We start from the raw sequence: 23,866 nt of genomic DNA, 5'->3' as shown, positions 1-23,866 counted from the left end.
TCAGTCAATGCCGTTTTCAGCTCGGGTATCCCCAACCCCGAGGAACTAAGAGAGAAAACGGCGTCATGGTACCTCTGCTTCCATACTTGTAATTATATCTTAGTACTCACCATGACAATACGATAGATTGTCTTTTATAGCGAGATATAACGGATTCACCCGCCTCCTGGGGTAGGCCCGAGGGCTGATGCATAATTGATGAGGGGATACTTGGCTTGGGCATGGATGCAGAGGGCCAAAGTCTATTATAGGGATAGAGAACGAATTGTACCGAGTTACAGATGGCTGGTGGACTAGTGTCCATGCAGTGAGCCTGTATGCCCGACAGTCTGGATGCCGCGCGGACGGTAAGTAGGTGAGAGAATGCACAGCAACAATGGCTTCTTTGAAGTTGGAGGTCTTGGCCTGTCAGTATCGAGTCCTTTGCGCGAGGGCCACTAGCTGCAGGCAAAACTAGCGGTAAAGCAGCTAAGAGCTGAGTGGCTATAAATCCGGAGTTTGGTGACAAACAACCTGGCCATCGATGTATTTTGGAGTTTCGAGAACGAAGAAATCGTCTTCTTGCCCACCGAAAAGCTGAAAACACGCAATATTTTGGTAGCAGTTTTATTAACCAAAAGGCAGATAAATCGAAAATACAAACAGACAACACAAAAACAATTTAATCATGTAAATGTCAAAATAGCGCACGGCCATTCTTCTTTGGTGGGCTGCGAGTCATAACCGCGGTCGATTTGAGGTGTCAACAACATTACCTGTAAAATTTCAGTCGTCTTCCAAAGAATCAGACGAAATATTGCCCTGCCCCGCTGGATCAGGCATTACCACGCTGTTCAAATACGTGACCTGTGGTTGATGACCCTGATTAGCTCTTTTCCCTCTCACAAAGTACGTACATGGATGGAGGGTTGGAGAGTCTTAAAAACTTCATCTGCATGATGATTTGTGAATGTGGATGCCGTTCTGGACTTAACCACAGCAGACAGCTGGGAAAGGAAGGCGAGCGGGCGCTAGGGAGAGGGGAAATGGACAGATACAGAGTGCGAGGATCCATTGCACGCAATTCACGGCCGAATCGGGGGAAAGCCAGAAGCCGGGTGCATATCGAGGAGAAAGGACGGCTTACAAATGGTTCCATGATGCCAATGAGAGCGGTGATTTTATCCTGGGCATCAGGACTCAAGAGATCAGCGTCTGGAAGCCGTTTGCCAATAGTGAAACTGCGTAAACGGAGGAGCTGGATATTCTTATTGTCGTATTCATATCCCTGAGAAAAAGGAGACGAGTCAGCTCTTGTAATAAATGGATGTTCCAAATCAAATTCGACGTAATCTCGGGTGAGGGTGGGAGACTAGAGAGATGGTGAACCATGGAAAGCGAATAGACGGCGCAAGCGCCTTTCCGAACCGGGTAGGAAGAGAGGAACAGCCAAAACCCGCCGGAGAAGCCCCAAGACAAGGCTCTTTCTGGCTAGCCAGAGGCCGGGCTCAAGGCTCCAGGGTGGGAAAGGGAGAGCCAGACACGGCCCGAGAAGGGTCGCCCATCCGCAATTGCACTTGAAAGCTGGAACATCAACAATAATGCAGTGTATGCGGGAGCACACTTGTATTATTGTCGCAAGACACGTTCAAGCCACGAAGTCTCTTCGTCCCTATCTTTCTTAGTCAATCCATGTCTTTGGATCCCCATTGGATAGGTGTGATGCCCATCGCCGAGCATCATGGTCGACCAGTCAAAGGCGAGGCTGAGATTGCCGTTGCGGCATTCTCCTGAATACCAACGCTGTCATTGCCTTCGAGACTTAGATAAAGCCTTACTGTCTTCTAATCGCTCCTTATTCAATGATGAACAGAGCCAAACAGATGATAATGTGCGATGAAGCAGGATTGCCCGAACCCACGATAGACTGACGCGCCCGAAAGACGTGACGGCCATACCGGCAGCCTCGAGACCTTTACCACTCGCTGACTTACGTTTCGAGAGGAGATAATTCAGTTTATCGGGGATGTGAAAACGTGAGACCGGTAGTCTCTCGTCTTAAACAATAGGGAATACGTGATGAAAGAGGTTCTTACCTTGGGCTTTGTTTTAAGCGCACTTTCGCTGTTTTGGCTAACAAAAGCCTCTATAGCTTTGTCTTCATCGTCAGGTATACCATCGAAGAATTCTCGTCGCATGCCGTGTTCCCTGAGAACCGTCTTTAAACCTTGCGAGTTCCCATCGATGTCGTCTCGAAGAAGCGCCAGCTTATCAGCTTCTGGATGCCAGAGCCCCGACCCTAGAACAAAACAAAGACTGTTAGAATATACTGTGACGGATATGATGGTACACGGGGTGGTAATATTTGGACTGCAACTCTTAAGGAGTTTGTTCTCTATTTTGCGGAAGTGCAAGTAGAGAAAGCAACGTATCCTCAAGCATGTGCCCGGCGCAGGAAAGAACAATCAGCGGCGATAAGACAGGAAAGACAAAGTCCACGCCCATGAAAAAAAAAAAAAAAAAAATAATTACATAGCGAAGGAAAGGATGACCAGCGTGTTTGTGAATTGGGGGGCGCTTATTGTGTATAACTCACCAACGAAGCTGGCTCCTGGTTGGCAGTGGACATAATATGCAGCGTAAGGACCTTTTTTGCCAGTGCGGGACCTGTTTACCACCTCAGCTAATGACCATTTCGTAGCAGTAAATATCTACCTACCAAGCAGCCGAGAAGTGTGTCTGCTCCGTGCAGTGGAGGTCAATTATACATTGTGCTTTAAGAATTTCACACGGCGCGCCGAGATGTGTAAGGAAACCAACATACCTTATATGGTGTAGGATCCTTACTGAACCTAATGTCCCTATGTATACGAAAGACCTTAATTAGTGTTAGTACATCTGCCCTTGTTCATTTTCTTTAGACGAGTCTTACCAAGTCTTTTGCAGGTAGCTCCGGGATGGTGCTATCCTTCTCAGTGACCTTCTCCGTTAATGTCTCAACAAAAGTGTCCCAATCTTTTTTTGAAGAGCGATAATCCGCATCGTGGGCTACCAGCCGTGTTCATATCAGTAATGGACCTCAAGGAATGAAACGCGGGGCAGCAGTGCATATGGTTACCTTTAAGCCACTGCCTTTCGTTATTTTTGGCCAGGTCTTTCAGAAATAATATGGTGTTGGGATGTAGGGTATTATCCTCATATGGAACGTCTCCCGGGTCCCTTGCTTTGGGCTTCTCGATGAAGACCTCTCTCCCAGGCCCAAGGCCGGTCTTGACACCTTCTCTCCATAAATCCTTCTTTTCCGAAGACCCTGGTGCATCTGATTTGGTCGCACGGTTGTTCTCGAAGTCTTTCACGGCTTGTGAGATTTCTTCTTTACCGGCCGTGGATGACTGCTCTGGTTGCCAAAAGTCCGAGTCTGCGTCTGATGAATCCCCGGGTTCTTCGTCTTCATAGTCATCCTGTGGCTTAGTCGCGCGCTTTGCGTTGCGCTTCGGCTTTTTTGCTTCGTCTTTCTGGAAATACTTGCTTTTCCTGGTGGTGGATTTCACGGATTTGTCAGGGGCGCTTGAATCGTACTTTTGTTTCTTTAGCGCCGCATTTGAAGCCCCAGCAACTCTGGCAGAGGCGCGCCTTTTGGGTGCCGATTCTGGAGCCTCTTTTGCGGGAGCGGCCCGGGTCGATCGAGGAGGCATAGCGGGATGGGTAGTTAGTTTTCCGCGCGTCTGCGGTGTTGAACTCAAGTTACCTCCGTATAGCGAATATAATATGACCGGAGTTGGTCCTGCAGACACGGTTGCTACTGGGTGAAGAAAAGCGCAATACGAATGAGACGAGATGGATGGCAGCGTTTTTGAACCGTCTTTGTGGCTCCTCCGCTGTTCTTCAAGGCGCCTGGCTGCCGCTGGCTAGTTGCCGATTGAGTTCAGGCGGTTCGAGCGTTTCAACATTTGAATGACGAACTTGCGACCAAGGGGCTGGTAGCTTCTGGGGCAGTTACCGCGTGGAAGGGGCGAGATCCCGGCAGGACCACTCGCAATCAACTAGTGTCGACCCCACCAAGGACTTTTCCTGAAGGATTTTCGGGTCAAGCACCGCCAGAAAGACTTCTTCAAAGAATGCGGGATATTTCTATTTCGGTATATTGAAGTGGGACTGTCTTATTGCAAGGCATACCTATGCTGATGTCTCTTTGTATATCTTCTTTGTATTCCCTTTAGAGTTCCGTCGACCTTTTTTTCTTTGGCTCGGGCAAAAATATTGCGGGAAGGTGTACAATTTGATCAACGAGGGACCGGTCCCATACTTCTCTAAGCAAGTGCTCCCTATTTCAAAGGGGGGCACAATATTAGCAAAGCCGATCATGGATGAAAAAAAACCGACGAGGGATGAAATTATTCCACCTGTCTTCATATCTCGCAAGAACAAGATCCTCGCTGATCTTTCAGCTCCAGCAGAAGAATACTCAGATCTCTCACCCAAGGGCTCTGTGGATGAAGGAATTCACGACCTCATCCAAGATATCAACACTCTGCCTGGTTTAGTGACGACGAGCAGCTGTGCTGGTCGAATTAGTGTGTTTTTGGAGGGGAGACGTGTTCCAAATCCGCCTGAAGAGATCTCGCAAGCTAGCGAGCAGAGGAAGTTCGTACCCTCCGGCGGCAAGGGAGCGGGGAAATGGTTATATGTCTCGCATGAACCGCTGGACATGGACAATGGCTCAGAGAACAAAGAGAAGTCATTGCATGAGACGTTTGGAATGACCCCTGGAGATGGGAAGCCGCCAGGTGTAGAAGAAAGCCAGGGTCACGCCCCACGTCTTGTGCGCTTCCATTTCGAACCCTTGGTGAGTTTACTCTCTGGACATTATGTATTCCTTGCTTAGATGACCTTAAACGGCATATCCCCCCCGTCCGCCCCTCCTGAATTGTTCAATCGGCTACCATTATATGGTGTCGAGTATTTGATTTTTTCCATATCTCCCAGTAATAAAGTGTTGCGTTTCTTAAACAACAATTATGCTGATATGACCCTTGCAGATCCTCCATATCATGGCTGCCACTCTGTATCACGCCCAGCCAGTTCTCTCAGCGGCATCAAGTTCAGGGTTCCGTGAAAGCGGGCTCCAAGGTCTCCGCTGTTTAGAGGGCGATAGCGGACCTAGCCCAATTGTCGCCGTCCGATCTGCAGGGCTTGCATTGGAATCTATCATAGGATATTGTGAAGATGGAGGGGATGAACCGGTTATCCGGAGTTTGGTGTCGGAGGAGTACCTCCGAATGCTTGTTAACATGTCGAACGAGCGTTTTTCGGTGAATTCGGAGCGTAAGGAACGATTCAGAACGGCCATTTTGCATGGTTTCTCTATAGGCAGCCCCAACAGCACAAAGTCGAAGGGGAAGACGAGACCTGGATGGGAGGATCCAGAGACGCGGAAGGAGAGGAAGAGGGCGGAAGGTTTGATGAGGAAGAAGGTTCTTGAGGGTCAGGCTACGCACGCTATGGGCCAAAATACAGACCATGAAGATGAGGTAGGAATATGGCATTCGTTAGATACAGAGGCCTCATAAAAAGGAAACACTGACTACAAAAGCCATTTCAATTGTATCGGACCGATACCAAACCTCAAACCCCACAAAGGGACAAGACTGTCTTCCAGAGACAGGCATAGGAACGCAACCAACGAGTATAACAAAACGATAACGTAAACCACTATTCATGATTCCCAAGTATTCTTCCAATTCAAATTCATAACTATGATATCGTAGACTTGATAGTTGCCAATTGACTTTGTTCACGGACCTGTCGACATCGTCTAATAGCGTGATATTTGATCATATCATATAGCGAATCTGAAAGAATTCTCAAAGGAGAAACATAATGGTTGGCATGGCGATAGATGTAGGAGAACATTCAATGGCCTGCGCTATCATGCTGAACGTTGGTCAGCATGAGCTGGAGAAGAATCAAATGCTGAAAAGAGCCAAAGAATAGAGTTACAAGGACGGTGGTTCACATACCTCCCCATCATTCGGAACTTAGATCCCCCCAGGGGTTGGTAGTGGGTGACGGAAGACACATGGGAGACGATTGGGTGTTACGGTGGCCACGGCGATGTCCACTAGGGGGATACAACAGCAACCTATGATTCCAAGTGTTTCTGGCCTTTCCAGAGCTGACAACGCCGCCTATTCCCACAGACTCACTCGCGCGGCGGAAGTGGGAGACGTGGGCATCAGAATGGGACAACATTTGGCTTCTCTCAGTGTCACTGGGCGAAAGGCGCAATATACGGCCATTACCGGGGGTGAGTGATAGTGATGACTCTCCATATACTCTTCTGTCGTTAAAGAGATTGTTCATGTCGTCATTCATCCATCCATTAAAGACCAGAGTGCAGAGAATGACCATTTCGTGATGGACAGCTGTCTCCCAACTGATTTGGGAGGCAGACTGGGGCCATTCAAACCAGATTTGACCAAAGGGAGAACGAAGGGCAGGAACATCCTTCGGAAATGTGTTAGACAATCCCATGGTTTCAAACTCGTGTTCGCTGCCCTGCGAAATGAGCGTTATGAAGTACTAGCAAATTAGTACTTGATATAAAAGACTTAACAACAGCAGGGGCTCTCACTGTATAGATGTCCTCATTGAAATTAGGCTTCCTAGCAAGACTATCAAATGGAAACCATTTGCTAGTTTCCGGTAACCTGATTATTTCGCTTGAAATCTCGGAATTGATGCACAGAGTATATTTCTGCCGCTCATTGAAAGCTGGGCATTTGAGACCCGCCTGGAGCAGATCATTGAGTAGTTTCTGATCAAGGCCAACGGTATTGACTCTCTGGATACGAGAAACGAGAGATTGTATGTGACGGTTGACCAACTCAAACAACTGATTACGATCATGCACCGTGTAACACTGGGGAGCGTACCAAGGAAACTATATTGACAACAAAAGTGATTAGTTCAATCCATGACAAATTAACTTGAACAATAAAGCTAACAGTGGAGTTTTTACCTTGTGGAGTGTACTTATAGTGGACTCGTAAGTGCGTTGCGGACATTTGTCACAGAAGGGAGACTAAAAGGGTTGTGTTAAGTCATTGCCCCTATAGGAGTAGCCAAGGACGACGTTTATAGCTTACACGATGAGGTATTTCTGCATGACGAATGGCCAAAATTATTTCCTCCGCGGTGAAGAAACCAGTAAAGCCTGAGCAATAAGGGTCTCTGTTTTCTTGGGGATATGGCATACCGCCCCTCCAGACAATGCACTTTGCACGCGGGAACAAGTCTTTCAAAAGCTCATTCTGGTCAGTCAGATCAACATCAACATGGCGATTACCAAGACGAGGCGGACGTCCAGACTCGTAGATACGGTTGATGCGATTAGCGGTTTCTCTGGCGTCGGCATGGGTCTGAAACTCGGCATAACAGTCCATCGTCTTAGCGGTGGATCTTTCCATAATGATATGGATCGGACAGCCTTGCTCTGGAGTAATTAGGCGTGCCTGGCGACCGAGAAACTGGAGTATTTCCTGCTTTGTTATGGAGTAGGGAATCTATGTCCCAGTAAGTCAAGGTTAAAACGATATTACGAAGGTTCTTACGTTCGAAATCTTAACAACACCAAAAGAAGGAGGCTCTCTGAAGTCAACAAGACTACCAATTGGCATTTCACTCGGGTTGGTAGCTTTGTCAACGCTTTCCCTATATCCAGCAATGGCTTGAGCGCTCATAGATGGTTCCTGAACCTCAAGTTTGTTCAGTTGCTGTATCAGCGAAGAAGTCGCACGGCGAGTCACTGGGGATACAATCTCGGTCTGGCGGGGTTGGTGGGGAAGTTGAGCAGTCATCGAAGGTTGAGAGTAGGCAAGTGAGCCATAGGAATTCTTGTTGGGCCTAGGAAGGACCTGACTCGACATGTTCAAAGACTGGAGAGCAGGGACCTGGGAACCAGTAGAAATGCTATCGTTTGGATGAGGAGTGTTACTGTTTAGAATGGCCAATCTGTCCTCGAACCTCTGGCTGGAGCTACCAGGCACGAAAGCCGGTGAGTAAGGATTCATGTCGGACTCAGGAAGGATATTTTCTGTCTAGAGAGCCCCGGAGAGAAGGTGATGGGATGGTGAGGTGGAGAAATAGAAGGAGAGGGCGAAGTTGAGGAACGAGAGGAGAATGGATCTAAAGTGAGAGAAACACTTTAGAACTGCCTGGTGATCCTACATGCCGAGACAATGATTAGTCGGCGAGATCCTCTCCAGGAGAGTGAATTGTTATTTGAGGGGTTAGATTCTGAAACTATTATATCCTATATTGCGTGAACTGAGGCACTAGAAGGAGTTGAAAGACAAGTACTACCATCATAAACTAGTCCAGAGATAATAAAAAAGTGCACTATAAGCTTACTACCTATAACATCATAGAGCTAAACAGATATTCAGAGCACAGAATTCAAAAGGCATCCCTACTTTGATTAATTATCTTGGTTGAGAGAGTGACAAAGGAGCGCCAGTCATGGAACTATAAAGAACAAGCCCTATTTAACAGGTATTGGGATTAGGTGGGCCATGACAGAATACATGCACATGTATGGAGAGCATACAGTTTCAATTCAAGAGCCGAGCACAAGACATGGTACCCAGTCAGATTACGTTTAGGTAGCCTATTATATTTTCATATATCTGCAGGAGCCTCATACTTGGGTGGCTGGAGTCAACTCCAAAGAGTCCAGGTTGAATCTTGGCAACAATTATATCGATTGGTAGATGTTCGGTCTCTAAAGGAAAATCTCACAAGGATAATGAAATAAACAAATGAGACAGACTCCTGATACTTTACAAAAACACACGGTGAGTACGGTGTATAGAATGTAAAACATTTTTCAATCAAGATCTTGTAGACTAGTCGGATAATCAACTAAGTATGGAATCTGAATTCCAACGAAGTACTCGCTCTCGTTAATATTTATGATATTTAGTTCAAGGAAGCCTCAAACCCGGGGACAGACGCGAATCAACAATGCTTTAGCCGGCAGAATAAACCCAATTCATCCCAGACAATTTGTACACCTACCTAAGCGGGGTACCTTGAGGATCTGGATGCTGATTTGGTGTATCATAAATGGAATGACCTAGTCAAACTGCGCCGTTATAGTTAGAACGGGGATGCCTTTTGACGAAGTTAATTAAAAGTACTTACCGGTGTCAGGAAAGATTCAGCAACGAATCGAGCGCGCGCGTTCAACTGCGAAGTATTAGCACGGGGTTTAAGAGACATATGGGCGGAAGGCGAGAGAACGTACGAAAAGCTTCATCTCAGAAATCTCCTTATCAACCTCCTCCATGAACTGAAGGATGAAGTCAACCAATTTGTGCTTCAGCATTGCTTCCGTGTGGAAGTTCGTAATGAGGAAAGAGATGTCGTAGCCCTGCTCATTCGTTAGTCCCGATTGAGTCTTAAGTAAAGCTATAATACCCATACCTTCACAGGCTTTCTCCGCAGTATAAAAAAGGACTCAGCACGTTGGGTCAGGAAACGGCCGAATTTATGCACAAGAACTGGATAAAGGTTAGTATACAAATCAACTGGCTTCTTGATGCCAGCGCAAGCTTACTATGTTCGATTTCATCCGCCTGTTTTATCCGGATGCTAACGCGCACACTATTCACGCTAGGTTCGATTAAGACTTTCTCGTTCTCGTTTCGTGAGACCGTCAGAGGGTTAAGGAGAAGTTCGGGGGAGCTCCCGGCTTCGATTTCAGGCACATTATGTCGCTCGGAGGTTTGGGACGCGAAGTTAGAGATAGCAAGGGCGGCGGTCAGCGAGGACCGAACGCATTGGAGATAAGGACGCAATGATTGAGACTTTGTTCGTTAGACAGAAAGCTAGGGGCGCTTGGTTCATTCATTACCTACCATAATGAGGGGTGACGTATAATGCCACTATCGGGGGGTTGGTGGGTTCAAGGAGCGAGCAAACGGGTGTAGACTTCACCACTGTTTGCTCAGACAGAATAGTAATCCCACAAGTCCAGCTTCTAGGACATCAATTCGACCGTTTCAGGCGTCTGTTCGAAGGCGAGCGGAGGAGACCAGTATGTTGAGTGGTCAGCCCCGGAGGACGGGCAACGTCCCGCAATGTCGCCTGGAGATGTTTGTTGTGTTTGCAGTCATAGCCCCACGCCTCCCAAGGAAGCTGACAATCAATCACCCATGTATTTACGCCACGCACCCCCCTACAAAAGCTTCAAAAGGAGCCGGCATTAACACTCGGGACATCCCAAGACGATAAAAATGGCTTCTATACCAGGTCCGTCTCTCAATTACATTGATACCGCTGTCGACGGTTAAGGACCAAGCTAATCCCACACCGCAGTTATCGTCAAGCATCAAGGAAAGCGCTACGATGTCGAGCTCGATCCATCTTCCAACGGCGAGACCTTCAAATTTCAACTATATTCCCTTACGGGTGTTGAGCCTGAGCGGCAGAAGATCCTGGTGAAAGGAGGCCAGCTAAAAGATGATACCTTGCTCTCGTCCCTCAATGCGAAACCGAAGCAGACGTTCATGATGATGGGCACTCCTTCCGGAGGCCAGGGTGTTGGAGACTTATCACGTCCAAAGGAAGCTGTGAAGTTTTTGGAGGACATGACGGAAGCGGAGGCTGCAAGGGCAGTGGGAGCAACCCCGGCTGGACTACAGAACCTCGGGAATACGTGCTATCTCAACTCAACTTTGCAAACCCTGAGGAGTGTTCCGGAGCTTCACCAAGAACTTCAGAAGTATCGCCCATCAAGAAGCACTGGTGGTTCCAATCTTTCCAATCTTAGCGACTTCGGTCTGGGAGGACTGGGTGCTTCCATGGACCTCACTTCCTCGCTAAAGGATCTGTTCAAGCAGATGTCAGAAACCCAAGAAGGTTTTCCACCACTCATCTTCCTCAACGCCTTACGAAACGTCTATCCCCAGTTCGCTCAGCAGGATCGAAACGGGCATGGGTATGCCCAACAAGATGCGGAGGAGGCCTGGTCACAGATCGTAGCGCAGTTGAGGCAAAAGTTGATGGTCAAAGATGGTGAAGGAGAATCGGCCTCGGAGATTTCATTCGTGGATAAATATCTCGGCGGAAAATTCGAGTCGGTCACTGAGTGTGATGAACCGGCGGCAAAGGAGGTCGGTGAGCAACCCAACGAGAGTTCTGATGTGTTCTATAAACTCGACTGTCACATCGACAAGGATACGAACCATTTGCATGATGGTATACTTGCAGGCCTTGAAGAAAAGATTGAAAAGCGTTCTCCTACCTTGGACCGCGATGCTGTTTACACGAAGCGCTCACGCATCGCACGGCTGCCGAAATATCTGACGGTTCATTTTGTTCGATTTTTCTGGAAACGCGATGCGCAAAAGAAAGCCAAGATCATGCGCAAAGTCACGTTCCCTGCCGAGCTTGACGTGGTCGACTTCTGTACCGACGAACTCAAGAGTCTGGTGATCCCCGTTCGCGATAAAGTCCGGGAGATTCGAAAGGAGGAGCTTGACTTTGAGCGCTCTCGGAAACGTCAAAAGGTTTCCCACCAAAGAGAAGAAGAGGCGAAGAGCGAGGAACCCTCTGCCTTAGAGCCAATGCAGAAGAAAAAGGCTACTGAAGAGCGCAAGGAGGAAGCGAAAAACGGAAAGGATGAAGATACGGCAATGGTCGACTCTTACAAGACTGATGCCGAATACGAGGCGGAGAAGAGCGCCTCTATTCTTGCAGCTAAGAAGGAGCTGGCCGAGCTTCTCAACCCGAAGCTGGCTGCAGATAACGGCACTAACAAGACTGGGCTGTACGAGCTGAGAGGTGTTATTACGCATCAAGGTGCTAGTGCAGATAGCGGTCATTATACCTCGTATGTTAAGAAGCAGAGCGAGGGTAAGGACGACAATGACGACAAGTGGTGGTGGTTCAACGATGACAAGGTGACCGAGGTAGAGGGATCGAAGATTGAGACTCTGTCTGGAGGTGGTAAGTGTTACTCTTTTCTTTCTGCCCGTACCCTACCTATTACTGTTTCCATCCGATAGAGAAGACCCGTGGCTAACACACTTTGTAGGTGAATCTCATTCGGCACTTATCCTTCTTTACCGTGCTGTTGATTTGCCGGTTCCTGAGTAAAGCTGTGCTCTGGATCGGGTACATCTGGGTCAATAATACCACTTAGCCGATATCATTTCATCTGATAAAAAGGATGTCACGGAATTGCTTTTGACGGGAGTCATTGATGGTTATACCTCTATAGAAGCGGTAATCGGAGACAGATCGGATAATAGTTCTAAGAGTGGCGTACTTAGAAGCATACTATGGTAAATAAAGAGATGTACCTAAGTCCGTAATTGCGGTTTCTGCTTAACCACCTCCATAATCATTAATCGGGCCATTGATACTAAGTGGTACGGTGCCCGATATAGATCAATATCCAGAACAGGGCAATAGACCCAGGCGCATCACGTGATCCGAGCCTCGGTTGAAGTCCGCGACTGCCGATAAGCTGTTAAGCTTTCAAATTGTTGAGACGACACATTGAACATTCAGCGTGCAATGTGACAGCCATGATCGGGGTTCGTCAGGCTATACATCCCCGGCTGCGCTATGCCGCAGCTCAGTTTCATCCGTTACCGCGATTGTCACTCCGTACCACGAGGAATGTTGGTACGATTGCCCACGGACACACCCCTGCACGCTCCCAATGGCCGCGCCGGTTCGCCTACCTGGGGATCTTTGGGGCAGTTGGCGCCTATTTGGGGCATAGCTTTGGAGGATTAGACCCGCCTCCGGTGCCGGGGTCAGATGTTGATATACTTCTAATGGAGGACGTTGCTAAGATGTTCGACAAATTACCTCTCGTGAGGCGGCTGCGGGCGGATGCAGATTACGTCGAGGCGCACGTTTACGGTAACTATTCGGACGAAGATAAAGAGCAACGGCTTACGTCTGGACCCTTCCGTGGTAGCGGAAGGCTGGCAATTCAGGTGTGTGATTTCTGTTTTACCATGCTCTTATCCAGAAATGCGCCGCCAAGTTCACGGGTGCTCAGCTTCGGGCTTTTGGATGAAGTACCGACTTGAGGAAGTGCCGGTGGACAGAGCTCAGCCTCGAAAAGCTGGTCCATTCTTGCTAACTAATTGGCCCGTACAGAAAGTCTTTTGGAATCATAAAGAGAAGCAAGCCATCAATGTCGTATTCGCCGGAAAGGGTATTGAAGGATGGCCATATGTTGTCCATGGCGGCGCCATTGCCACTCTACTTGACGAACACCTAGCGCGAGTTGCAATTCAGAATCTGCCTGAGCGTACCGCGGTCACTGCGAACCTGGATATCAACTACCGAAACATGGCCATCTCCAACAGCTTTTTCTCTGTTCACGCGACCTTGGATCAAGAACGGAGCACAGAACGGAAGGCTTACATTAAAGGCGAAGTGCGCGATATTAAAGGAAACGTCTGTGCCGATGCCACTGGACTTTTTGTGGTTCCCCGAGGATATAAGCTGCGGAGATTAGGAGATACGTACTAATTTTCGATTTCGACCCTGGGTGTATCTGACGACCGGCCCACAATAACACAGCCATCGGAAATTCTGAGCCCTGGCCCTTCAATGGATATGTTTGGGAACCAATAGAGCGAATCTAGCCGTGGAAGAGGTATTTGGGGTATCCTCAGTAGCTGCAAGAGGGCTTCCACTACAATACGACCCATTGGAGCCTCCTCATTTCCAACCTAGGTAACTGGTGAGCTCTCGGTATATACTTGTAGATAGGTTAGATGGGTCGTTTAAATCCCCCATTGACCGAAGGCAACACCCCAGACCCTTGGAACCGTTTAGCTCGTAAAGCATAGCAACGCAAGCGAGTTGATTTGGCCCCTCTTCATGACAGGTCTTTGGCTTCGACTAGCCACGGCCTAGGTAGCTCTAAAGTCGGCGCAGCCCCCGTCATTGGATGCGGCCACCCCGGACTCTTGTCTCCACGTTTTCGATGATGCTAAGTTTCTGGAATCCCCGCATCCCCGGCTTTTATGGTCGCTCTCTCCTCCAACCACAATCGTTGCTCCCTTCTGTCGGCAATGAAGCAGTCCAGATCTTCGAGCTTTGCCTCGGCCTGCTGAAAGAGGCGTTACAGCCGGCTGGCTGTTTCAGCTCTCTCCTGTAGTATCACTTCGATATTCCCTCATTCTTGTCACGATCCGCACACCAAGATACCATCTCCACACTGTGGACCCAATATACAAGCATCAGACTCCGCGGCAAAAAAGAGGGGCTGGCCTGCTTGTTTTTCCTTATAGTCCGTGTAACCCGCTTCAATATATGTGCGTGCAGCTGTGGGGCCTCGAAGGACTCTACACCATACTGCTTCAATTCAAACCCCTTTCTATTCTGATTATTTTTCACCGTCCCGTTTGGTTCTATTCTTGGGTCACGCAAAATGGTTTCGACAACTGAGGATTCTTCTCAGTCCCATGTGGACGAGAAAACTTCGAACCAGTCAGACACCAACCTGAAGCCAAATGCTAGCCATCAGGAGGAAAGCGTCACCTTTGCTGACGAGACTGGGGGGGCTCACGAAGAATACAAGGTACAAAAGACAAGCCAAGCCAAAACAATGTATCCAGGGCAGCTTTGCTGATTTGTGGCTGAAGATGACGTTCCGTCGATTCATGGGCTTCGTGGCCATGGCCTTCCTCTGGACTGGTAGTCAGATTCCGGTTTATCTTTTTGGTGGTATCCCGCCCATCATCTATGGCGATATTGGTGGCGTTGATAGATGGGTCTGGTTTGTATGTTGTGTTTCCCAGTTTGGTAGTTTCAATTTAAACCAAGAAGGTTAACACTATATTTTAACAATAGGTGCTAGCCAATTTGTTGGCCTTGGCTGGAGCCTGTCCTTTCGTCGGCTCCCTCTCCGATCTCATCGGACGCCGATATGTCGCTCTCATCGGGGCTGCTTTGGTCCTTATCGGAATGATCATTTGCTCGACGGCGCATACTATGAATGTCTTTATTGGTATGACTCAAACCGATATTTTACCACTTGTTTTGGCCAGGCACTAAATTCAATGCAGCCGGTATGGCTATTGCAGGCGCAGGCGCAGGGGTGAATGAACTGACAGCTCTGGCTGCCACGGCCGAGATGGCACCAACTCGCCAACGGGGCAAGTATGTGGCTATTCTGATATTCACGATAGCTCCCTTTGCACCATCGGTGCTATGGGCCCAATTGATCGCCGATGCGAGTAGCTGGCGCCATGTTGGTGCTTTCTGTGGAGCATGGAGCGCACTCGGCCTGCTCATCACCGCTCTTTTCTATTTCCCACCACCTCGAGTAAACTCAGAGGGTCTTAGTCGAGCGGAAATCATCAGCAGAGTTGACTTTGTTGGCGGGTTCCTCAGTATCGTAGGGCTAATCCTCTTCATGGCTGGCATGCAGTGGGGTGGATATCAGGTACGCTTTCTCATCTATCCCTCAGCTACCCTTGATCGTCTGAATGTTAATGAACGATCATAGTATGATTGGGACAGTGCACATGTTCTTGCGCCTCTGGTAATTGGGGTGGTCCTGCTAGTTTGCTTCGCTTTTTGGGAAATTTACGGCGCAAAGCACCCTATCTTCCCCAGCCGATTGAAGCAGGAATCTCGTACACTCGGCCTGACGCTCGTCATCACCTTCATATCCGGTGCGAACTTTTTCTCAGTACTTATGTTCTGGCCCACGCAAGCCTTCAATGTCTACGGTCATGACCCTCTTGGTGTTGGCATTCGCAGTCTACCCATTGGCTTCGGAATCATGGGTGGTGCCTGTATCGTTCTATGGTTGCTCAGTGTCCTCCGCGGTCACAACAAGGAACTCTTAATTATTAGCAGCGTTCTTATGACAGCAGGTTCGTGTCCTCAGAAGCAAGAATACAACAATTAAATGAGCTGACTCTCGCAGGATGTGGCGCAATGGCTATTGCCGATGTTGACAACTTGCACAAGCTCTGGGGTATCCTTGTTATCGCTGGGTTAGGTATTGGTGGTATTGTTGTGCCTGCTTCTATTATCACGACTATTATCTGCCCAGATGTATGCACCACGCCCATTTCCTTTTCGAACACGGCAACTGCAAGCTAAATCTTCATTTAGGACCTCATCGCCACCATCTCCGCCCTCACTCTTTCAATCCGTGTCGTTGGTGGCAGTATCGGGTACACCGTTTACTACAACGTATTCATCAGCAAATTTGTTCCCAACTCGCAACACTACATTAGTGAAGTCATGGCTACCCAGCTGAATATCACAGACGTTGCCCTGATCACCGAAGCGATCGAACTCACTGGCGCCTCCCTCTTGGAAAGATTACATGATATCCCGGGAATTGCAGGAAACCAGGCGGCCTATGATGCCGTTGTGGCTGCTGGACAGATGGCCTACGCGGACAGCTACAAGTGGGTTTACTATGTTAGTATTGCTTTCGGAGGTATCTCAATTCTTGCTGCGTGTTTCCTTGGAAATATTGCAAAGTACATGGACGATCATGTTGCCGTGATGATACACTAACCAGGCTATTTTGGGGGTTTCTTGGTTACACTTATGTTCAAAGAACTGCAAAGAGGCTCGCTGTATTCTTTTCTTAGACACCTCTACTAGGGTATATATATATGTATATATTCAGGGACTGTGGTAAAGATATGCTAGAAACTTGATCAGTGGAGGGGAGAATGATAACTAAACTATGCCCATGACTCCCCTTGACATTTTGTTTCTTTGTATTTGTAGTCTTTCCACCCATGCATATACAGTTAAGGTAGTATCTACCACATGGAAATAATAATTCGTCGTCGATGGTCCCTTAATTCTCCACTTCCTAAAATAGTGCGCGGAAGCGAACCCGACATATTAGTTGCCTATATCCAAGACGAACACAAGATCCAGCCATAAAAGAATCATCTCCTCAAGGAAAACCGAGTTCCTCTTACAGTTTAGAGGAAAATAAATAAAAAATGGTATGTACTTCAAATATCCAGATTCGTCCAAATATCTCCTAATATTCATCACAGGGACCCACTGAAGCCCTCTATCTAGACGATGCTTCTCTCCACACATCAAACACTCAGATCACTTCCTACCGACCACTGTCAGGTCTAAGCGATGACGAGAAACTCCTCGCAAAGAAAATTCCACTAGAGGAGACATTTGCCATCATCACAAAGCAAACAGTCTTTTACCCACAGGGTGGGGGCCAAGCAAGCGATATAGGGAAGATAACACCCGAAAACTCGGAGAACCAAGACAGCGACGGCAGCTTCCTTTTCGAAGTCCTGCTTGTCCGAAAAACCAGCGATGGGTCTATTCTCCATTTTGGGCGGTTCTCGCCACCTTCCACATCAGTTCCTAGCGGCATTGCAATTGACCAGCCCGTTTCAATACAAATAGACCGTGTAAAGCGGAACTACCACTCCCGTTTACACACAGCAGGACACATAATCGGCCTCGCCATGCGTCTCCTACAACCAATATTGGGAGATCGCAGGAAAGTCAAAGCGAATCATTTTCCTGGAGAAGCTTGCATGGAGTTCGAAGGGCTGCTTTATAACGAGCATAAGCCCGTGATCCAGGCGAAAGTGGATGAGCTGGTTCGAGAGCAACTTCCCGTTCGAATCTCCTGGTGGGATGATGACGAGGTTGAGAGGAGAAAGGACGAGCTTGATATGGTAGAGGGGAGAGAGGTGGGTGGGATGGGGAGGGTGCGGATTGCTGAGATTGGTGATGTTGATGCGAATCCATGTGGGGGTACGCATGTGGAATCTACGGGGTTAACCGGGGAGATTACGATTAGGAAGATTAGTAGGCAGAAGGGAATCAGTAAAGTTTCATATGAGGTGCCTGTTTCTTGGGGAGAGGTATAGAGGTGTATAGCTAGACCACTGGGTGACGTTGATGGAGATTAGGTTAGTGCAGTTGAGGATTTTGGGATTTATAGTATATAACGTGAAAGACATCTCATTAACGCAGCAATAGGGTATATGTTCGTCTAATATAACAATATTATCATCCTTCAGTATTAACTTAGGACCTGGTTCATAGATGACCTCTTGGGAACGAATGTATAGTTCCCAGGGTTTTTCGGTTTCCGTTTGTCCTCCTTTCCGCGTAGGCCTCGACTAAGCCCCCCACCGAGACCCCTGGCGAGAGAGGCAAACGGTGATGCTCCCCAATGATCTAGGTCATCCTCCGGGTGGCTGGGGTTGACCAGACTGTCAATGGAGCCTGAACCTTCTGAACGTCTTGTTTGAGGTCTGTTCTCGCCTTCGAGGCTCGGAGACGGCGGATGGCTCCATGGTGCCGGTATATCGGTCATGGTGTGATCTGCGCATTTACAGCCGCAACCTGTGGGGCAAAACTGCGTGTCCGTGTCCCCATCGCTATTGTCGGCGTGGCGCACATCTGGCAAAATGACCGAGAGCCACTCGCGGCAGCAACTAAAACAACAGACATGGCCGCAACCGAGACAAGGTGTGAGCATTCCCTCAACCACTTCACGGCATATAGCGCAAGATAGTTTGAGCGGCAGCGGTCGTTTCGGCTTGCAATTGGGACATATTATGGATGTTGCGATCCCCTTGGCTTGGCCGTTAGCGCCCGCCACTGCAGAATCCACGGCATCCTGAATGGCGAAGATGGATAACTGTTGAACACCACAGCTAATGCAATGTCGCTGGATCCCTAGACCATTGCTATCCTCGTTTGCTGAGGTACTGGGCGAACTCTTGCGAACAAAACCGGAAAGTGAAAAGGAGTCATCAAGGTTAGTAGAATCTCCGTGATGGGCGCCGGTGTCATCCGGGTGCTTTATGATATCGCCTATTTTCAGCATCTCGCTCCGTTGTACGGGCAGTCCCCATATCGACAACAGATGAGCATAGGCTATGCGGTATGATCGATATAGTTGATCCTTTTTTGGATCAAGGAACAAGTTGTGCATCGTGCTATGGCTGTCAAAAGTACCTTTATTTTTGAAGGTAACCCTGATTTTCTTTGTTGGTTTCGGACTTAATCTTTCGCTTTCCGCATCCGACTGGGTCTGTGAGGAGGTTGTTGTAAAATGATCAGGTTTTACAAATGCAGCCTTAGCTCTAGAACTACTAGGGGTCCATGCCCCAGGTCCTCCGAGCGCACGAGCATTCTCATTTTGGGCTTGTTTTCTCCTAAGAAGGTCACTTGCGGGAGGCGATGCCGAAGACGGCCCGAACGTGAAGGATCGAGAAAGAGAAGATGCAAGAGCAGATCCGAAGCCAGTGCCGGTTCGTGGCTGTGATTGTTGGTCTGGCGAAGCAGCCAATGACGGGTTCTGGGTAACTGCCCTTCTCTCAACACCTAACCCACTTGCACGAGAAAGTAAAGGGGGTGTTGTGCCTGCCGAATAGGGTGGAGTAGTACCTGGGCGCCACAACTCTGATGATGACCGTCCAGAGCTTTGCGTACCAGGCGTGGTATGACTCTCCTTTGGCGTGGACTTGGGCGGTGTTACCGCTTGCGACTTGTTCGTCTCGGTACTGGGAGAGTTATGGAAATCTAGAGAAAAGGAATTATGACCTGCGCGTTTTGGTGACATTTCTCCTTCGGACGGGGCTTCTTTGAAATCGGGTTCGTACAGAACGCAGGAAAGCATCGCAACCATCTGTATATCGCCAATTCGTTCAAAGTATGCGAAAAGTGCGGGAATGAGCCAATAACCACCAAAGGGATGGTCCCCCCATTGAACGACGCCCGATGTATTTCGAGAGGATTGATCGGGATGGAGAGCATCGGATCTTATATCTATTGCGCTATCTTTTCGTAGGATGTGTGATCCTTTGCCTGCATTTTTCAGAATAGGAGTTGATCGCAATGATCTTCTTTGATGCAGTATGAGTTTAACCAAACCCCAAATACGAGCTAGCTCATAGTAGCCATGGTTGAGGGCAACCGCTGCGTTATGAGCACACACATCAACGACCTTTCCACATATACGGTACTCACTACCCAGTTCCCGCTTGGCTGGTAGTATACCATTCAAGTCATGTATAGAAATTACATTCTGTGGTGCGTCAGAAGATCGGGAGGTCATGCCGCCGATGGTTGACCTCTGGGAATTGTCCGTCGAGCGAGGTCGATAGAACCCAAGACTTCCAGCACTACGCCATGTCTGAGGCGTTGGGAACCGATGTTGAAGCCCAGATAGAATACCAGAAGACCCAGAAGAACTAGAAGTTTCGGCTTCGGAATCATCGGAATACTCAGATGCACCGTCGTCAGTACTGGCGATTGTACCTGTTATCCGGGGCCCCGGAGAACTAGTATCAAAACGTCCAAAACGTTCGAAAAGATTGTCAGTTCTTGACAGTCTCGTCATCTCTTTAAACCCTAGGTTTTCAAGAGAGTATGCTGACTTATCCTTCTTCGTTGGGAAGAAGCACACCAAACGGCCGTCCTTGGCCCAAACTGCTCCACATTCCCTCGCTCTTGGGACCATCACGTTCGCATTGACAGGCCGAATCAACTCGGAGCTCATTGCTAACTCTTGACTTTGTGATAAGCCAACTTCGTCCTCGTCACTGGACTCGTCGCCCCCGACATGGTCATTCGTCGGTGATTTCAAAGTCTCAGCTGTTTCCCCCAGGATCCACGCGATACTTTCTTCGAGGCTGCTTTCACCTAAAAGGTACCGAACGACCCCCTCAAGACAGCCTCGCTTGTAAGATAAATAGGTCTCAGAGATAGTCTGCAGCTCTGCAACAATCTTGCTGGCGAGCTGATCACTAACAGCGGTAGTCTTCTGAACATTGAAAGTGGGCACGGCGTCCCTAGGGTAATCCGGCGGGAATTTGATGTCCACTCGGATGAAGAGGGACGCACTGTCAGCACCCCAAGGACCATGTAAAGATATTGTAGCCTTTCGTCGTCTCACATCAACCGACTCGAAGGCCACTTTCGTGAATTTCTCGCCGACATGGGTAATTTCATCCCCAAGGGTTTCGATATCCCATCCTGATATTTTCACGCCCCTCATCCAGGCAATTGGGTTTGTGTCGGCCCGCTGGCCAGATCTATTTTGCATTCCGACTCTCGAGTTGGCGTTTCCTCCTTGTGGCCATGCAGGAGCGTATGGAACTGATATGGTATTCATACCGGCGCGCGAGGATGGGGGTACAGGGGGCTCGAAAGACGGTGATAAAAGGCCATTTTCCTCGTATTCTAAGCCGACATTTTCCTCTCGGAAGCTTCTGTAGACCGCTCCTCTCCGGGTGATATTTAGGTTGGACATGAAGGATTTCCCGTTCTCGTAACCGACTTTTTCAAGAACGTCAGGATCAACACGGTGCAAGCGGAGTTCCTTATCAGTCCCCCAAGATACTAGCTGGAATTCTCTGTGATCGATTCCATCAGTAACTTCTCCACGCGCCCTCCAAAGAAACTCTTTAACCTGTCCTTTGTGGCCGGGAAAGCTATGTACAGGAGGAAGCGGGCTGTCAGGATCGGCCCCATCTATTGCCCTGCGACTGTAAAGATGAAGATCGCTGTTGCCTCTTTGAGGCATGGCCAGAACACCCCATCCAAAAGGCGTATTTCTGGCACGCCAAACAGGGAATGGCGTCTGGATCACCTTTTCCGGCACGTCATCCTCAACGGTATAATCCCAGAACTTGATTGTTTTATCCAAAGAGCAGGTTGCCAAAGCCCCGGGTCGAACCCTATTCCAGTCAACCCCGTAGATCTTGGTACCGTGAGCTTGGATAGACCGGATCGGGTAAGCTCCCATACGCTTATCCCAGATACGAAGAAATTTATCATGAGAGCTCGCAATTACATTGGGATCCTGTCGATTCCATTTCACCTGAGTGGCGCCTGCAAACCAATCCGAGAATGAGATAGCTGGTCGGGAGGTATCGCGAAGGTCCCAACAATGAACAAAGCTATCGACCGCACAGGTTGCAAGGACATCTGGGTGATGTGCGGAGAAGTTGATATCAGTAATGGCGCGCGTGTGAGCATGCAAAACATGTTCAATAGAGTTCTGATAACTCTGCATTGCTAGATTCCATACCAACGCCTTCTGATTTGATGTACTCACCACCCAATAGTCTCGAGCAGCAAATGGGGACCATTGAACATCTGCAACTTCCCAAGGTGTATGATGAGGGAGATAACGAGGGGGTGAGTAAGGCGAATCCAGGTCAATTATGTGAAGTCCTTCCTTAGATGCTAATACGACGTCTCGACCACAAGGCGATATGGACATAGATCCAACAGGCTGATCCACGTGAAAAGAGCTGTCCTCTCCATATGTTGGACTTTCGAACGCTGAAGTCAACGGCCTTGGTTCGTTGGAGTCGGACATTTTGGCGTTAGCGGCGGCCGGTCGTCAAACGGCCCCGTCTATGATCTGCTACCAGGGCGATTTTCGAGATATCGATGGACACATTGATTGTAAGGATTGCAAGTAGCTGTAGCCTCCTTCATCTCGATAGAGCACGGCTGTTAACGCTGGGGTCAGAGTAGCCGGGACAGCTTAAGAGCTGATCGTATTCATGACGCGCACGGCGTGGGGAACTAGTTCGGGATGGGTGTATCTAGGTTCAACAATATTCGTAAGTACATGAAATCCCAGGTAGTCACGACACAGTGCTTACATATAAGTGGCGAGACGAGTGACACTCGCGAAAAGGTTGAGTGCACTGAAAAGAGACTCAGGCATCGGTTTCCGCGAAGGTCGGAGCAAGCACGGACGGGGACTGATAATCCCGTCGTCTTAGATCAACCCCAGTTCGGAGCTACGAAGCTAACGGCGCCAAGGATTCGCCCATGGTCCGAATGGTCCGCCGGGCTAATTACGGAGGCCGAGAAATCTATAAGTGCAGAGCCCCTCTGACATTCCGCCGGTTACGTCGTCGCCCAATCTTTTTGCGATAAGTTCTATTCCCATTAAGTTCACCTGTTTTGCTCCCCGTTCGCGGACCGACTTGGAGTTTTTCTGTGGCTGAATTCCACTTGCCTCCCCATACACTCTGAGATAACCAGATTCTTGAACTGGGACGAGGGGAGAAATCTCGAAACCCGGAACCCCGCGCATACCCTTGACCCTCGGAGAACAAGCCGCAGTACAAGATGGCCTTGCCAAAGAGAATCGTGAAGGAGACAGAACGCCTCCTGGCGGAACCGTAAGTTGACGAAGCCGGTTTCAAAACCTGGGCCTACGATACTAATTTATCCCCTTCAAGAGTCCCCGGTATTACCGCCGTACCTCACGAAGACAACCTGCGCTATTTCGATGTCACAATCCACGGTCCAGCGGCGTCGCCATACGAAGGAGGAATATTCCGCCTCGAGTTATTCTTGCCTGAGGATTACCCGATGACTCCTCCCAAGATCCGATTCCTGACCAAAATCTACCACCCCAACATTGATCGTCTTGGGCGAATCTGCCTGGATGTTTTGAAGAGTATGTTCTTCGCGGGGCTTACTTTACTCAAATGCATGGACTAATGATTGACTAGGTAACTGGTCCCCGGCTCTCCAAATCCGTACCATTCTGCTATCGATCCAGATTTTGTTGGGAGCTCCGAATCCTGATGACCCCCTTGCAAACGATGTTGCCCAGCGATGGAAAGAGGATGAAGCGGCGGCTATTAAGACCGCGAAGGAGTGGACCATTACCCACGCGATGACTTAGAAATCCTTTATTTCAGTTGCTGTGTGAATGACGATCGACGACACCGTGATGAGACCATGAGTAAAACATGCGACTTTGGCCATACTCGCATCGATCTGTCAGGTCAAAATTATTCTAAAATTTAGCCCTATTTCTCCGATGGATGGAAGGAGTCCG

The 23,866-nt window shown here is 48.7% G+C and overlaps 10 protein-coding genes across 10 annotated transcripts; 6 read left to right on the top strand and 4 right to left on the bottom strand.

The window, feature by feature from the left end:
- Window positions 1-665: 665 nt before the first annotated feature.
- Window positions 666-3,674, bottom strand: ASPVEDRAFT_55004 (DUF2461 domain-containing protein; the record flags this gene model as incomplete). Its single annotated transcript, XM_040815005.1, has 8 exons — window positions 666-755; window positions 1,127-1,267; window positions 2,076-2,278; window positions 2,576-2,646; window positions 2,699-2,718; window positions 2,804-2,857; window positions 2,912-3,027; window positions 3,098-3,674. 8 exons carry the CDS (start codon window positions 3,672-3,674, stop codon window positions 666-668), a joined length of 1,272 nt encoding a protein of 423 aa, XP_040670703.1.
- Window positions 3,675-4,342: 668 nt separating this feature from the next.
- Window positions 4,343-5,549, top strand: ASPVEDRAFT_31360 (tRNA wybutosine-synthesizing 3 family protein; the record flags this gene model as incomplete). Its single annotated transcript, XM_040810463.1, has 2 exons — window positions 4,343-4,825; window positions 5,019-5,549. 2 exons carry the CDS (start codon window positions 4,343-4,345, stop codon window positions 5,547-5,549), a joined length of 1,014 nt encoding a protein of 337 aa, XP_040670702.1.
- Window positions 5,550-6,006: 457 nt separating this feature from the next.
- ASPVEDRAFT_893020 (uncharacterized protein) lies at window positions 6,007-8,051 on the bottom strand (the record flags this gene model as incomplete). Its single annotated transcript, XM_040818571.1, has 5 exons — window positions 6,007-6,537; window positions 6,614-6,901; window positions 7,001-7,063; window positions 7,128-7,544; window positions 7,593-8,051. The coding sequence occupies 5 exons, from the start codon at window positions 8,049-8,051 to the stop codon at window positions 6,007-6,009; spliced, it is 1,758 nt and encodes a 585-aa protein (XP_040670701.1).
- A 1,009-nt stretch (window positions 8,052-9,060) lies between these two features.
- Window positions 9,061-10,085, bottom strand: ASPVEDRAFT_197850 (actin-related protein 2/3 complex subunit 4 family protein). The gene is made up of 5 exons (XM_040809243.1): window positions 9,900-10,085; window positions 9,599-9,848; window positions 9,466-9,542; window positions 9,287-9,412; window positions 9,061-9,228 (listed from the first exon to the last, which is right to left on the bottom strand). Exons 1-5 carry the CDS (start codon window positions 9,900-9,902, stop codon window positions 9,166-9,168), a joined length of 519 nt encoding a protein of 172 aa, XP_040670700.1. The 5' UTR covers window positions 9,903-10,085; the 3' UTR covers window positions 9,061-9,165.
- A 192-nt stretch (window positions 10,086-10,277) lies between these two features.
- On the top strand, window positions 10,278-12,141 carry ASPVEDRAFT_86308 (ubiquitin-specific protease UBP6; the record flags this gene model as incomplete). Its single annotated transcript, XM_040817822.1, has 3 exons — window positions 10,278-10,293; window positions 10,360-11,991; window positions 12,080-12,141. 3 exons carry the CDS (start codon window positions 10,278-10,280, stop codon window positions 12,139-12,141), a joined length of 1,710 nt encoding a protein of 569 aa, XP_040670699.1.
- Window positions 12,142-12,575: 434 nt separating this feature from the next.
- Window positions 12,576-13,539, top strand: ASPVEDRAFT_136612 (PaaI family thioesterase; the record flags this gene model as incomplete). The annotated part of the gene is made up of 2 exons (XM_040807310.1): window positions 12,576-12,995; window positions 13,162-13,539. 2 exons carry the CDS (start codon window positions 12,576-12,578, stop codon window positions 13,537-13,539), a joined length of 798 nt encoding a protein of 265 aa, XP_040670698.1.
- A 907-nt stretch (window positions 13,540-14,446) lies between these two features.
- On the top strand, window positions 14,447-16,557 carry ASPVEDRAFT_137641 (putative MFS drug efflux pump; the record flags this gene model as incomplete). Its single annotated transcript, XM_040807412.1, has 7 exons — window positions 14,447-14,596; window positions 14,661-14,798; window positions 14,869-15,025; window positions 15,084-15,463; window positions 15,527-15,899; window positions 15,953-16,083; window positions 16,144-16,557. 7 exons carry the CDS (start codon window positions 14,447-14,449, stop codon window positions 16,555-16,557), a joined length of 1,743 nt encoding a protein of 580 aa, XP_040670697.1.
- A 393-nt stretch (window positions 16,558-16,950) lies between these two features.
- On the top strand, window positions 16,951-17,984 carry ASPVEDRAFT_822685 (putative alanine--tRNA ligase). Its single transcript, XM_040817172.1, has 2 exons — window positions 16,951-17,003; window positions 17,058-17,984. The coding sequence occupies exons 1-2, from the start codon at window positions 17,001-17,003 to the stop codon at window positions 17,904-17,906; spliced, it is 852 nt and encodes a 283-aa protein (XP_040670696.1). The 5' UTR covers window positions 16,951-17,000; the 3' UTR covers window positions 17,907-17,984.
- ASPVEDRAFT_153239 (Mtc5p) lies at window positions 17,795-22,770 on the bottom strand. The gene is made up of 2 exons (XM_040808344.1): window positions 22,671-22,770; window positions 17,795-22,610 (listed from the first exon to the last, which is right to left on the bottom strand). Exon 2 carries the CDS (start codon window positions 22,376-22,378, stop codon window positions 18,062-18,064), a length of 4,317 nt encoding a protein of 1,438 aa, XP_040670695.1. The 5' UTR covers window positions 22,379-22,610; window positions 22,671-22,770; the 3' UTR covers window positions 17,795-18,061.
- A 375-nt stretch (window positions 22,771-23,145) lies between these two features.
- Window positions 23,146-23,710, top strand: ASPVEDRAFT_137410 (E2 ubiquitin-conjugating protein UBC13; the record flags this gene model as incomplete). The annotated part of the gene is made up of 3 exons (XM_040807389.1): window positions 23,146-23,198; window positions 23,259-23,479; window positions 23,535-23,710. 3 exons carry the CDS (start codon window positions 23,146-23,148, stop codon window positions 23,708-23,710), a joined length of 450 nt encoding a protein of 149 aa, XP_040670694.1.
- Window positions 23,711-23,866: the final 156 nt, after the last annotated feature.

This window comes from Aspergillus versicolor (assembly GCF_001890125.1).
Source record: "Aspergillus versicolor CBS 583.65 unplaced genomic scaffold ASPVEscaffold_8, whole genome shotgun sequence".
In the NCBI taxonomy this organism is placed as follows: Eukaryota; Fungi; Ascomycota; class Eurotiomycetes; order Eurotiales; family Aspergillaceae; genus Aspergillus; species Aspergillus versicolor.
The sequence above is the reverse complement of the archived record's forward strand: the minus strand, read 5'-3'. Positions and strand labels throughout refer to the sequence as shown.

Bases quoted from the DNA above. Each gene is read 5' to 3' on its own strand.
- ASPVEDRAFT_197850 (XM_040809243.1), bottom strand. The intron at 9,543-9,598 runs GTAAGCTTGCGC...ACCTTTATCCAG, and splicing joins GGCGGATGAAATCGAACATA to TTCTTGTGCATAAATTCGGC. The intron at 9,229-9,286 runs GTACGTTCTCTC...AATACTTCGCAG, and splicing joins TTTCTGAGATGAAGCTTTTC to TTGAACGCGCGCGCTCGATT.
- ASPVEDRAFT_153239 (XM_040808344.1), bottom strand. From the start codon at position 22,378: ATGTCCGACTCCAACGAACCAAGGCCGTTGACTTCAGCGTTCGAAAGT.